This window comes from Nerophis ophidion, linkage group LG29 (genome assembly GCF_033978795.1).
Source record: "Nerophis ophidion isolate RoL-2023_Sa linkage group LG29, RoL_Noph_v1.0, whole genome shotgun sequence".
NCBI classification, from domain to species: Eukaryota; Metazoa; Chordata; class Actinopteri; order Syngnathiformes; family Syngnathidae; genus Nerophis; species Nerophis ophidion.
The window spans coordinates 26,527,181-26,542,262 of NC_084639.1; the positions used below are offsets into that span (position 1 = coordinate 26,527,181).

General features: G+C 38.7%; 1 protein-coding gene across 1 annotated transcript; it reads right to left on the reverse strand.

Annotated features, from left to right (window-relative positions):
- Positions 1–2,189: 2,189 nt before the first annotated feature.
- tdo2a (tryptophan 2,3-dioxygenase a) lies at positions 2,190–14,784 on the reverse strand. Its single transcript, XM_061891885.1, has 13 exons — positions 14,718–14,784; positions 14,508–14,598; positions 14,333–14,438; positions 14,161–14,251; positions 14,014–14,084; positions 13,613–13,740; positions 12,709–12,895; positions 12,522–12,629; positions 12,344–12,455; positions 12,210–12,267; positions 10,394–10,473; positions 9,966–10,056; positions 2,190–2,756 (listed from the first exon to the last, which is right to left on the reverse strand). Exons 1-13 carry the CDS (start codon positions 14,731–14,733, stop codon positions 2,603–2,605), a joined length of 1,293 nt encoding a protein of 430 aa, XP_061747869.1. The 5' UTR covers positions 14,734–14,784; the 3' UTR covers positions 2,190–2,602.
- Positions 14,785–15,082: the final 298 nt, after the last annotated feature.

Below are 15,082 nucleotides of genomic sequence, written 5' to 3' on the forward strand. Positions count from 1 at the left end.
AATTAGGAAAAAATTCTCATATTCTTTCTGTAATATTGCAATGTTTTCTCTTAAAATTATCACTTTTTTTCTTGTAAAATTATTACTTTTTAATGTAAAATGGTGAAATTTGTCAAATAAAAATCTTGACTTATCACAATATTAGCATTTTTGTTATTCTCGTAATACAGTAAAATTACGATTACTATTATATTGCCAAATGTTTTACTCTTTTTCATAAAATTGCCAACATTTTAAGGTTTTCTTGTAAAATTGTGACTGTTGCGTAAAAGTCCAACTTTTATCATAATATTTCACAAAATGTTCCGTTTTTATTGTAACTTTTATTATAATACTGCCACAATTCAAAGTTTTTCTTATGAAATTGTGACCTTTTTCTTGTGAAATTCCAACTAATTTTTTCACAATAAGCATTTTTTATATTTGCATAGTGTGTATATATGATTAATGTTGTAAATACACTTCTTTATATATCTAGAAAGGCTGGTCCTAAAGAGGGAGGCATTATTCGGAGGTCTCAAGAAGGTAACAAATACAAACCCCGTTTCCATATGAGTTGGAAAAAGATATTTGATGTTCAAACTCATACTCTTTTTTTTTTTTTTTTTTAAAATAATAATTAACTTAGAATTTCATGGCTGCAACACGTGCCAAAGTAGTTGGGAAAGGGCATGTTCACCACTGTGTTACATCACCTTTTCTATTAACAACACTCAATAAACGTTTGGGAACTGAGGAAAGTCGAATGTTTTCCCATTCTTGTTTCATGTAGAGCTTCAGTCGTTCAACAGTCCGGGGTCTCCGCTGTCCTATTTTACGCTTCATAATGCGCCACACATTTCCATTTCCATGGGAGACAGGTTTGGACTGCAGGCGGGCCAGGAAAGTACCCGCATCCTTTTTTTACGAAGCCACGCTGTTATAACACGTGTTGAAAGTAGCTTGGCATTGTCTTCCTGAAATAACCAGGGGCGTCCATGAAAAAGACGGCGCTTAGATGGCAGCATATGTTGTTCCAAAATCTGTATTTACCTTTCAGCATTAATGGTGTTTCACAGATGTGTGAGTTACCCATGCCTTGGGCACTAATGCACCCCCATACCATCACAGATGCTGGATTTTCAACTTTGCGCCAATAACAGTCTAGATGGTTCGCTTCCCCTTTGGTCCGGATGACATGATGTCGAATATTTCCAGAAACAATTTGAAATGTGGACTCGTCAGACCACAGAACACTTTTCCACTTTGCATCAGTCCATTTTAGATGATCTCAGGCCCAGAGAAGCCGGCGGCGTTTCTGGATGTTGTTGATAAATGGCTTTCGCTTTGCATAGTAGAGCTTTATCTTGCACTTACAGATGTCGCGACCAAATGTATTTAGTGACAGTGGTTTTCTGAAGTGTTCATGATCCCATGTGGTGATATCCTTTAGAGATTGATGTCAGTTTTTGATACAGTGCCGTCTGAGGGATCGAAGGTCACGGTCATTCAATGTTGGTTTCCGGCCATGCCGCTTACGTGGAGTGATTTCTCCAGATTCTCTGAACCTTTTGATGATATTATGGAGCGTAGATGTTGAAATCCCTAAATTTCTTGCAATTGCACTTTGAGAAATGTTCTTAAACTGTTTGACTATTTGCTCACGCAGTTGTGGACAAAGGGGTGTACCTCGCCCCATCCTTTCTTGTGAATGACTGAGCATTTTTTGGGAAGCTTTTTTATACCCAATCATGGCACCCACCTGTTCCCAATTAGCCTGCACACCTGTGGGATGTTCCAAATAAGTATTTGATGAGCATTCCTTAACTTTATAAGTAGTTATTGCCACCTTTTCCATTTTTTTTGTCACGTGTTGCTGGCATCAAATTCTAAAGATAAAGATTATATGCAAAAACAATTTTTTTTATGAGTTTGAACATCAAATATGTTGTCTTTGTAGCATATTCAACTGAACATGGCTTGAAAATGATTTGCAAATCATTGTATTCTGTTTATATTTACATCTAACCCAATTTCCCAACTTATATGGCAACGGGGTGTGTAGAATAGTGTGTGTGTGTGTGTGTGTGTGTGTGTGTGTGTGTGTGTGTGTGTGTGTGTGTGTGTGTGTGTGTGTGTGTGTGTGTGTGTTCAGTTTATATCATCAAAAGTAAATCAACAAGGACATATATGCTGCATTTTAATGAGGCCATTAACAATGCACACAAACAACAACACGTATGTACAACAAATATGTATATTTAAATAAGAAAAAGGTTATGAATGAAGGATTGCAGAGATTGCCGGGTAAATATGTACATTGCGTTAAAAACACCTATACAGCACTTACAGTCACCGGCCACAACATTAGGTAAACCTGCATGTCCAATTATGTTTTTGTAACATATAAAAAAATATAATCTTGTAATGCTGTGGCCGATGCGTGGACATTATCAACATTATGTACACTTTTTTTTTTAATTCCATGCCGTGCAAACGGTTTTAGACGCCATCATTATTATTGTGGTTCGTAATAATGGTATTTACACGTCGTATTGGGTGCACGTTGAGGGACTTTAGCGTGGCGGAGCCGCGGCGAGGACGGCGGGTTGTCCCGAGGGTGCTAGTCGGAGTCCTCGCTGCTGCAGTAGGAGCTGTCGCAGCACTCGGCCGTGTACAAGAAGGTGTGCACGCTGGGGTTGAGCTTGGGCACCCAGTGGCGAGGCACCAGGTAGGTGGCCAGGTTGAAGAGGTCCACGAAGACCTTGTAGCGATCGCTGTGGCACAAAGACATGCTGTCAGGCACAAGAAGTCAAACTGCAGAGGACACAGGTTGTCAGCAGACTATGCGATAATAATGCTCCTTTTTTCCCCACGCTTCGAATCCTGCGGCTTATAAGACTTTTTATTCACTGACGGCCATAATGTAAATAGTTGAAGAACCGAACAAATAGAGTGAACAGGTGTGTTATTGTGTGCTATGGCACCACGGGTTAGGTCGCGGCAGGTGCCCGCCCGCTTCGTGATTTCAACCCGGATGTAAAGGGGCCGTTCCGTTTTCCAGCCGTCCATAGCGTTTCTACTCGTATGGATTCTTCACTCGTCACTCAAAGCAACGTTTGTGAGTTTTGCAATATAACTAAAACAACTCTGACTTACCAAAGTGTCCCATGTGTGATGTCTGTAGGAGTTAGGGCTGTATGGTATCATTACATACATGTATCGTTGCATTTGAACAACTGTATCGTTGATAATAGAGGTCAATTATTGGCATTATTCATAATCAATAGTGATATTTATATTTGTTTATATTTGTACTGCTCCACCTACTCAGTGGCCTAGTGTTTAGAGCATGGGTGTTAAACTCTGGCCCGCGGGCTAAATCTGGCCCGCCGTGTAATTTAATTTGGCCCTTGAGGCAATATCAATTTAGCATTAGAGCTGGCCCGCCGGTGTTTTACAGCGTCAGTGCTGCTGTATAACACCGCATTCACCGCTAATACTCATAATTGCCAACCCTCCTAATTTTCCCGGTAGACTCCCGAAGTTCAGTGCCCCTCCCGAAAATCTCCCGGGGCATCCATTCTCCCGAATTTCTACCGATTTCCACCTGGACAACTATATTGGGGGCGTGCATTTAAGGCACTGCCTTTAGCGTTCTCTACAACCTGTCGTCACGTCCGCTTTTCCTCCATACTAACAGCGTGTCATAATATTTGTGGCTTTTACACACACACACACACACACACACAAGTAAATGCAATGCATACTTGGTCAACAGCCATTCAGGTCACACTGAGGGTGGCCGTATAAACAACTTTAGCACTGTTACAAATATTCGCCACACTGTGAACCAACACCAAACAAGAATGACAAACACATTTCGGGTGAACATCCGCACTGTAACACAACAGAACAAATACCCAGAACCCCTTGCAGCACTAACTCTTCCGGGAAACTTCCAGCAAACTGACCAATAATTAACGATTTATTCATGCATTATCTCTTGCTACTTTAAGGCTTGAATATTTGGTTCATTCATTATTATTTTATTTTCAAATGTATTATTAGCTTGTGTAAAAAAATTTGATATTTACCTCAGAAGATTGCAAATAGAAAAAAAGGCATTACATTTTTATTTATATTTTATTTGATATGCCTTTGATATTTTTTAAAATTATTATTATTATTATTTGAAACTGGATTTTGCATGTCACTAAAGTTATATAAGCCTTGCTTGTTCAGTATTTAATGCAACACTTGTTTGGGTCCCTATTAGGAGGTTAATTTTCTTCCGTTTAAAATTTTGGCCCACTCTGTATTTGAGTTTGACACCCCTGGTTTAGATTGTCCGCCCTAAGATGGGTAGGTTGTGAGTTCAATACCAAAAACTATTAAAATGGGAGCCATTACTTCCCTGCTTGGCACTCAGCATCAAGGGATGGAATTGGGGGTTGAATCACCAAAAAATGATTCCTGGGGGTGGCCACCACTGCTGCTCACTGCTCCCCTCACCTCCCAGGCGGTGGACAAGGAGATGGGTCGAATGCAGAGGACACATTTCACCACACCGAGTGTGTGTGAGACAATCATTGCTACTTTAACTTTAATTTGTAGTGTAGTCATGTCATTTGTGTATTATTATTTATATTATATATTATTTACATCCTTCTTTACTGCACTTAAATGTAGAATATATTTATCCCTCTATTTTCTGCCACTTATTCCCTTCATATATTATATATATATGTATATATATATATATATATATATATATATATATATATATATATTATTAATTATTATTATTATTGTCTATTGTGAGCAAACTGTGGTGCTGAATATCCCCCAGTGATCAATAAAGTACTTTCTATTCTATTATAGTCTATTCAATTCTATTCTATTCTATTCTATTTTGCTAACTGTTTCTTTCCTATCACTTTTACTATCATATTTGTACATATCCTATTTGCTGATGTTGCTGTTGTTATTGTTGTGTTTGTTGTTGTTTTGTCTCTGTCTTATCCCCCTCTTGTCCACACAGTTTCCCTCTCTGTTTTCCTTTTTTTCCCCTCTTTCTATCCCTTCCTGCTCCGGCCCGGCTGCACCAAATAAGATAAATACATTTAATAAAGTCAAATACTAATAAGGCAACAAGAGAAGTAAGGGCATCTACTATATGATTTGCCTGAGAAGCCGGACAGGACAAAAAAAAGGGTTGTACAGTACTCCCGTCCGAAGGCAAAACCTAGTAACTCACTTCGAGCTGATTTTGAGAAAACAAAGGAAAACCAACCTATCTTGATGCTGTCTTACAAAGACCTACAAAGTCATCAAACGTATAGATGTTTTCTTGAGCTTTCATTTTCTTGCCGATTGAGCCATGGATTGAATCTGCTCTCATGAACGTGTGCCCTTCCTCCAGATATTTTATCACAATCTCGGGTGGGACCCGTTCTGCGTTTGCACATTGGGCAAGAGCCGTGTACAGCGTCCAGTTTTTATTTTGACCTCCACAGTTATCTGGCCAAAAGAGTATGCAAGGGGAAGAATCAAGAACAGTACATTTAATGAAGGTGCTTGCAACGTCCTGGGCCAATCTTCCAAATATCCCCTCGTGCCATAATATCACATAATCAGCTTGACCGTTGGCCCCCATTGGTGCAAATGTCTCATTAAAGACAATAAGGCGAAAGATAAAGAAGCTCCGATTGGTCCCTTGAGATACTAGGTTTTTCTGTTGTATCTACGCGGTTACGTGGTAGTTGCTAGGTCCTGCCATGCGCGTAACAGCTTACTTACGGAACAAATGACAATATCGCATACACTAATGTAAAGCATATCACCTAGGAACTCCAAAATTATTATCAGCTCAGTTTTGACCAAAATTGAGTTACTGGGTTTTGCCTTTGGATGGGAGAGTATACACTGCAAAAAGTCAGTGTTCAAAAACAAGAAAAGAAAAACAATGAGCGGTATTTTATTTGAACTAAGCAACATTATCTGCCAATAGAACACAAACATTTGGCTTGTCATGACTTTCCACAACGAGTCAAATTAGCTAACCTCAATGAAGCCAAAAATAGATAAAAATAAGTATATTCTCACTAATATGTTGAAAAATATTCTTAAATGAAGTAAATGCGAGTGCCGTTATCTCAGCGTTTCTCAAAGTGTGGGGCGGGCCCCACTGGTGGGGAATAGAGACATGACAGGTGGGGCGCGAGAAATGGGAGGAAATGTAACTTTATTTTTTTTTATTTTTTTTTTTATTATATTCTTAGATTTTTTTTTACAACCCCATTTTCTATACAAACTGTAAATCACTGTCAAACGACACAGTTGCGAGACGTATATGCGACATTGCAAGTGATCTTGAGGAACAACTCATTGACAAATTAAAAGAAAGTCGTTTTGCTTTACAAGTGGACGAAGCTACTGACGGCAATAAAGACTGCCTGTTCATCGCATACGTGATACGTCCGCTTTGTGAACGGCGAGTCACTGTGCGAGGATTTGCTGTTTTGCAAATACAAAAAAAAATAAAGCCAGTGCTGATGAGCTGTTCAAGATAATGGACATTTTCCTCAAAGAACACAAACTTAAATGGGAAAACTGTGTGGGCTTTTGCTCTGATGGCGCACAGACCATGGCAGGGTCAAGAAACGGGCTGCAGGCTCTAATAAAGAGGGTTGCGCCAAATACGCATTGGACACATTGTGTCATTCACCGGGAAGCACTCGCGTCAAGGCAGCTCAGCCCCGAACTCAATGAGGTTTTAACAAATGTTGTGAGCGCGGTAAATTTTATCAAAACACAAAAAAGTGGCACTTTTAATGAATTTATTATTGAACTTGATGCAAGTTATTTGGTATATTATTGAACTTGATGCAAGTTATTTGATTTATTATTGAACTTGATGCAAGTTATTTGATTTATTATTGAACTTGATGCAAGTTATTTGATTTATTATTGAACTTGATGCAATTTATTTGATTTATTATTGAACTTGATGCAAGTTATTTGATTTATTATTGAAATTGATGCAAGTTATTTGGTATATTATTGAACTTGATGCAAGTTATTTGATTTATTATTGAACTTGATGCAAGTTATTTGATTTATTATTGAACTTGATGCAAGTTATTTGATTTATTATTGAACTTGATGCAAGTTATTTGGTATATTATTGAACTTGATGCAAGTTATTTGATTTATTATTGAACTTGATGCAAGTTATTTGGTATATTATTGAACTTGATGCAATTTATTTGATTTATTATTGAACTTGATGCAAGTTATTTGATTTATTATTGAAATTGATGCAAGTTATTTGGTATATTATTGAACTTGATGCAAGTTATTTGATTTATTATTGAACTTGATGCAAGTTATTTGATTTATTATTGAACTTGATGCAAGTTATTTGGTATATTATTGAACTTGATGCAAGTTATTTGATTTATTATTGAACTTGATGCAAGTTATTTGATTTATTATTGAACTTGATGCAAGTTATTTGGTATATTATTGAACTTGATGCAAGTTATTTGATTTATTATTGAACTTGATGCAAGTTATTTGATTTATTATTAAACTTGATGCAAGTTATTTGATTTATTATTGAACTTGATGCAAGTTATTTGGTATATTATTGAACTTGATGCAAGTTATTTGATTTATTATTGAACTTGATGCAAGTTATTTGATTTATTATTGAACTTGATGCAAGTTATTTGATTTATTATTGAACTTGATGCAAGTTATTTGGTATATTATTGAACTTGATGCAAGTTATTTGATTTATTATTGATCTTGATGCAAGTTATTTGATTTATTATTAAACTTGATGCAAGTTATTTGATTTATTATTGAACTTGATGCAAGTTATTTGGTATATTATTGAACTTGATGCAAGTTATTTGATTTATTATTGAACTTGATGCAAGTTATTTGATTTATTATTGAACTTGATGCAAGTTATTTGGTATATTATTGAACTTGATGCAAGTTATTTGATTTATTATTGAACTTGATGCAAGTTATTTGGTATATTATTGAACTTGATGCAAGTTATTTGATTTTTGAACTTGATGCAAGTTATTTGATTTATTATTGAACTTGATGCAAGTTATTTGATTTATTATTGAACTTGATGCAAGTTATTTGATTTATTATTGAACTTGATGCAAGTTATTTGGTATATTATTGAACTTGATGCAAGTTATTTGGTATATTATTGAACTTGATGCAAGTTATTTGATTTATTATTGAACTTGATGCAAGTTATTTGATTTATTATTGAACTTGATGCAAGTTATTTGATTTATTATTGAACTTGATGCAAGTTATTTGATTTAGTATTGAACTTGATGCAAGTTATTTGGTATATTATTGAACCTGATGCAAGTTACACCACAGCTGCACAGTTCTTTTATTTAATATTGAACTTGATGTTATTTTATGTTATTGAGTTTGAATGTATACAACTTGATGTTACTTGATGTTCAATAAATTTGAAAAGGTTAATCTTGGCATTAGCGTTCTGTTTGGGCGATGGGGGCAGATGGGGCTTGAAAACTCCCCCTTGTCCAAAGTGGGGGATGACAAATAAAGTTTGAGAACCACTGCGTTATCTTGACATAATGATATGTGCTCGGCATCATGATTTTTTTTTCATGCTTGAAATAAGAAATGATTACTTTGAAAAAGTAGTTTTATACTTGTGAGTGTTGATGACACAGCTTTGCAACACTTGATATTCTAGTTTCAAGCATGTTTGACTCAATATAGGTCATCACATCTCAGCAACAAGCTGTAATATCTTACTGAGATCATTTAGGACCAAAACCCTTAAAACAAGTAAAACACTTGAACATAAAGTCTGCTTAGTCAGAAGAATTATCTTATCAGACGAAAAATAAGCAAATCTCACCCTTATTTGACATATTTAGTCCTACTTAGATTTCAGTTTTTGCAGTGTACCTGTCGTAGTATAGTACTGTGATACTAATGAATCATAATTCAGTACTATACTGCCTCTAAAAAGTACCCGTCAACCACACCCCGTCATCGTCATGTCGTGACATTGCTGGTTTATGAGCAGGCGAGCATGTTCGGCAGCGCACATGCACAGAGTACTTACAAGCAGACGCAGTGTGTAGACAGAAAAGGGAGAACGGACACATTTTGGCTTAAAAAGTAAAGATAATGGTGAAGTTATAACACTGAAACACCCTCAGGAAGAGGTGCTTTAAGACATGGCTAGCTAGCTAGCGGCTAAAGTACATCTGCCGTCAGCAGTGTTTTAGCTACTTCTAAATCACTAATCCCGGCCTATATTGGTATCGGGACAACACTAGTAGGAGTGTTTTTATGCATAGTTGTACTGCAATGATGTTAGCTAACATGCTAACAGGTTTCCAAGTGTCCTATGTTAGTATTACTAACTTACAACGGTGTTCTTTTTGTGTCGTAAATTCACCAAAACGTCACCGTGGAGTTATTGAGTCTACTCTTTCAATTTTTCTCGTAATCAAACAATATCGTCAGTATATTAGATGGAAGTCTTGACCTGACGTGTCGATGTCAGGTCAACATTCCTTCTAATACACCGACAATATTGTCGGATTACAAGAAAATTTGAAAGAGTATATGAATAAGAAGACATGATGAACCTGAGCAGTTATTGAGTCTGTTTAGCTGATTGGAGAGCTAGCTTCCGTAGCGAGTGGGTCAATGACGGCGACCTCTGTTTGATCAGCTGTTTTACTGCCTTGTTACAGACACCATTTGTAAACAGCTATGGTATGTAAATAGGCATTTACAAAGTATTTCTGTTTAAATAACTCATTTCACAATGTATATATCTGTGGCTAATATATGGAACAACTTTTTTTTTCCCCCTTAAACTTTTGTGGGTGTGGCCTATATACCTGTAGTCTGAAAAATAAATATATTATAGCCTAATTGAGGTGCAAAAGTACCTGACTGTGGACCTCAGGTAGTGGTAGCCAGACGACCCTCCAGTGCCGGCCTTGCTGCCAATCATGCGGTGCACCATGCATACGTGGTTGTCTGCAGGCGAACACAACACACACACACACACACACACACACACACACACACACACACACACACACACACACACAAGTGGAAGGTGAGATGTCGCATTGAGGCCATCAATAATCCACTCAAGTGACACCAGGGTCAGTAAACATGTATTGAGTGGGATTAGGTTGGACGATTCCCAAGGCCCTGAACTAACTTTACACCAATAAACTTCTCTCTTGGTCCCCCCCCACCCCCCCTCCCCCTCCCCCGACCCTCTGCCCTAGGGCCAATTAGTGCACTTATCGTTTCCTGGACTATTGTTGTGCCACGTGGGGCCGTGCGAGTGTGGTGCAACACGTACATCTCCATTTGGTCATGAGCGTGTCCATGTCCATGAGGGAGGTGAGCAGCTGGAACGGAACCTGGAACCTTGGCTCCTCCCTTTAAAAAAAAATAAAAAATAAAAATAAAATAAAGGCACTGTCCAAGGTCAGCGTTGACGTTTCAAACATGCGAGAGATGCAACAACCTATTTGGGGTGAATAAGCCCCACGTCAGGTGCACCTGCACGATTTTAATATCAAATAAATTCCATACAAAAAAAAACACTTTTAAAAATGATAATGCTCACTTTTGTTTGTTTTTATTGTGGTTAGCAGTTGTTTATCATCATCATTTTCGCTACATGAAAGGGTCAAAATGTTAAATAACTAATATATACCGTATTTCCTTGAATTGCCGCCGGGGCGCTAATTAATTTAAAACCTCTTCTCACTCCGACGCTTACCAAAGGCATGTGGTAAATTTAGGCCTGCGCTTATAAATTTGAGTGTGATGTAAGGATACCATCATGAAAAGCACATTTAATAAAAAAAACGTTATTATGGTCTTACCTTTACTTATAAATGAAGTCCATGCGCAGCTCCTTCTGATCAAAAGCATCGATAACTTGTTTATAGAAGTCTTCCTTATCTTTCTTCAGTTTTATAAGTCTCTCTGTCTCGATGGAGATCTTCCTTTATTACCTCCTGCTTCGATTGAAAGTCCAGTTTGCAAAACTGTTTTATTTTACATATGTAATCCTCCATGTTAAAAGATCAAGCAAGAGGAAAGAATAAACTATTGCTGCTCACTCTTGCTGCTTGTTGTCACTTCTTCTGCAGCCGAGTAGTCAGAAGAAGGATCACTAGCGCCCTCTACCACCAGGAGGCGGAAGTCATTTAATGACTCATATTTGACACACGCAGCTACGGTATATTAATAAAACATAGCTGCTTACTGTTCTTTTTAACATATTCAATAGCTTGGACCTTAAGTCTTACTGAATAGCTCTTAGTCTTCTTCCCTTTATGCGATTTCAAATGATTGAAATCAGCCTCCTCCATTTTGAAAATGATGACGGGTGAAGTGTCACTCCTGACGTGACGAGTTTGACCCTGCGGAGATTCCAGGCATTTGCTAATTATTTGGCGAAACGAGTTTGACCCGGCGAAAATTCTAGACATGCGCTAATAGAAATAATATTTTGCGAAACGAGTTTGACCCGTGAAAACACTACTAAAATTCACTTAAAATACAGTTACATACATTTATTATGTTACAACTTTAATGAAGACTATTTTAAAGCATGTTTTCTGTAATTTCCCACGTCATTTTATAATTACCGCAATACACACACATTCTCAAAAGGTGTGAGGTTGTAATTTCCACATTCTTCAGGAATTGGTCGACCTCTCTACTAAGAATATGTCTGTTAGTTCCTAATCCACTTTTTTTATCAGAAGACATCCAAAATACTTGAGCTGGGGTGGGGTCTCAGCGACACGTTTCAAATGGCCCACTAAACCTACAATTCGTACTGACCTACCAAAGCTCACACAATCATTGATGACACGTGTAACGAGTCCTCACATTTAGTAAATCATCTTTAGAATGTGACAACCTCAACTATGGTATGGGGTTAAACTCCCTTACGGTGCTACTGTATGATTAAAGTTCTTTGGCCCTTGCGGGGCGAAGAATATGGGCACGCAGGCTTTTGAGGATGCCCTGGTTGTCTGCTACAAACGTTCCCAGTTATCTTTGTAAAGAAGTCGTCTTTTCTACAGTTCTTGTACTGGATGGTGTTTGATTGACAATGTTACAGCTGAGAAAAAACAGATGAATGATGGTGCTACCTGTAGAAGTAGATCATGAGGGCACCTTGCAGAGCTTTGTGAGACAGTCGCCTCTCGCCTTGTTGGGGAACAAGTAAGCTCAGTCAGCCACGTCGTCAATATCGATTATTTTACAAGGTTCCGGAGCTTCTGACCTTTGCTGAGAAGGTGCTCGTGACGCTTGACGTCAAACAAGGAACGAAAGAGCTCCTTCCGTCCGAGCAGCTCCACCATCATCTCCTCTTTGTCCTCACAGTCGGACATTTTCTACGGAAGAATGCGGCATTGAAAATGGACTTTCTGTCGCTGAGCTTTTCATTGCTCTGGTCTTACCTCGATCTTCACTTCCTCCTTATTCAGCCTGTCGAATATATTGGTCTCCAGCCTTCCCCAGAAGTTGAAGCCATCAATTTCCAGGCCAGGAGTTCTCTCCAGCCACTCCTGTGATGAAGAACACATTCTTCCATCACATAAGGCAACACTTTCAATCATCTTCTGACTCGTTTTTTTTTTGGTTTACCTCCACGAGTTTTAAGAGCGTCGCCTCTTTTTCCGTGGCGAGCAGCTTCTCACCGTCTTCACCCTTGAAGATATCCCGATAGTGCTGCCTGTTGTACGGCACCCTCAGGTTGTCCGGAACCCCGATTTTGTTCTCCACGAGCCGGAACTGAAGGCTTTGGAAGCCAGAGGCCGGAGACAAATATTCCCTACAGAACCAAAAAAGGAAACATGAATAACCCTTCCGCAGAACATCTTCCATAGTTGGAACATTTCATGTCACTGTTTGATCACGGAATTGTTTAAAAAAGTACGTAAACATGGACTGAAATTAGTCTCCAGGAAATGAGCAGTATAAACCAGGAGTTTTAACCGCGTTATTTTCTCTAGCTCAGTGGTTCTTAACCTGGGTTCGATCGAACCCCAGGGATTCGGTGTGTCGGCCTCAGGGGTTCGACAGAGCCTCCGCCTCGGAGGTCAAGACACACCCGACTCATCGTGTTAATAAAAACTTCTCCCTATCAGCATATTTTGGATACTCCCAAACAATGTTCCTTCTAATGTTCCATCTGATTTACAGGTGTATAATTAGTTGTGAGTTCATGCACTGTGTTCATTTTGTTCTTTGAACAAGGTAATGCTCATGCACGGTTCATTTTGTGCACCAGTAAAAAAAACATAACTTTGTCTTGAATTTGAAAATAAAATAAAATAAAATTCACTAAAGAAGGGTTCGGTACCTTTAACAAGGTTAAGAACCACTGCTCTAGCTCTTGCCCGAATCCGGGAATGTCCTTGTGGTTTGTGAAGGCCTTTGAGGTCCTTTTGATGAAGGCTATACCAACAAACATTGATTGATTGATTGATTGATTGATTGATTGATTGATTGATTTGAATAACGGTAATCGTTACATCCCCAAGTTTACCTAAAGTCAAAAAAGTCCAAGGCTGTCATGGTTTCCAATACGGAAAACTGGTCCACCAGCAGCCTGAAGATCATAACGATTCTGTGGATGCGAGTGTTGACCTTGAGCATGTTGCGTTCATCTCGAACCTATACGAAGAAGCCAGGCAAAAAAACACAACTATTAGTAGTTAAAGCTAAAAGTTTTCCGAAGAAATGTAAATATTTGAAATCGTACACGCCATCTAATACCAAATAGATAATTAAGAAAGAGGTTAAAACACATCTTGAAATAAAACTTGGGTCTCAAGATCAATTAGTCAAGCTCAGTTTGTATTAGTTCATCAGGTGAGAACCAAAACATTTGAATTTATCGAGAAAACAAACCACAGATCAATCCTTAAAAAAAAATATGGCACTCACATGTCCACTCGCGAAGATCTCACGGACTGAATCCAGTTCAAACAAGATCTGTTTGAACCACAGCTCATAGGCTGGAATGAAAATCCTACTTTTAGATGTCGTTCTAAAGCCCCAAAGCACAGACGTACCCCAACAAAGATGCCTTACCTTGATGAGTGACGATGAAGAGGTGCTCGTCGTGGATCTTATTACCCTTCAGTTCACTCTGCAGCACCTGAGCCGTCAAAATTTTGTCCAGCTGAACCCCGCGCCCCAAAGAAGATTCCACACAATTTAGAAATGACCCTGAGTTAAGAGGTGACAGGTGGTTTGTTTCTACCTGGAGGTACTCTCCATAGATGATGCCGCCTTTACTAGCCCTGTTGATGCCAACCTGAGAGGCATCTTCTTCTTCCTCGGGCTTTGGAGGCTGGTTTTTAAACAACCTGCAGCGTGGAGAAGACTTTTAATCAATTCAGCCAAGAAACAAGCACAGTTGAAGAGATAGAACCTACAAATGCCTCTTCTGAAAGTAAGGACATCCGCTCATGACTTGTTCAAATGGGGCTAGCTTTGATTCGCTCTTCCTTACCGGCTCCTTCTCAACTGGAAAACACACTACAATCCACGCACGCTCGTTTTTAAATATTGCCCGCATCCAATCACTCACGGGGACATAAGTCATCATCCGGTCACGCCTCCGTCGTTGGCGAGGTACTGTTTACCTTGAACCGCCACCATTTCTGGACTTTGTTTGGGCCATTAAAGAGAGCCGTCATGGGATCATGACAGCAATGGCGCAAAAGGCGGTGACTTCAGTGCTAGGAGTGGCAAAGGTTAAAAAAGATGTCCTTTATTATTATTTTGTAGATCAACATTTTTAGATGCTATCCAATCAGTCCTCAGAATAGCAGTCCGCCTCTGTTTGCCTTGAAATACCAGCATGTCATCCTTTTGGCTTGCTCGTAGGTCAGTGTTGTCATTGGGAAACTTTCAACTCTTCTTAGATCATGTATCACAGAACATCATTATTTATACCAGGGGTCGCCAACGCAAATGACCAAGGGGTCACTGGAGGTAGAGTTTCTAT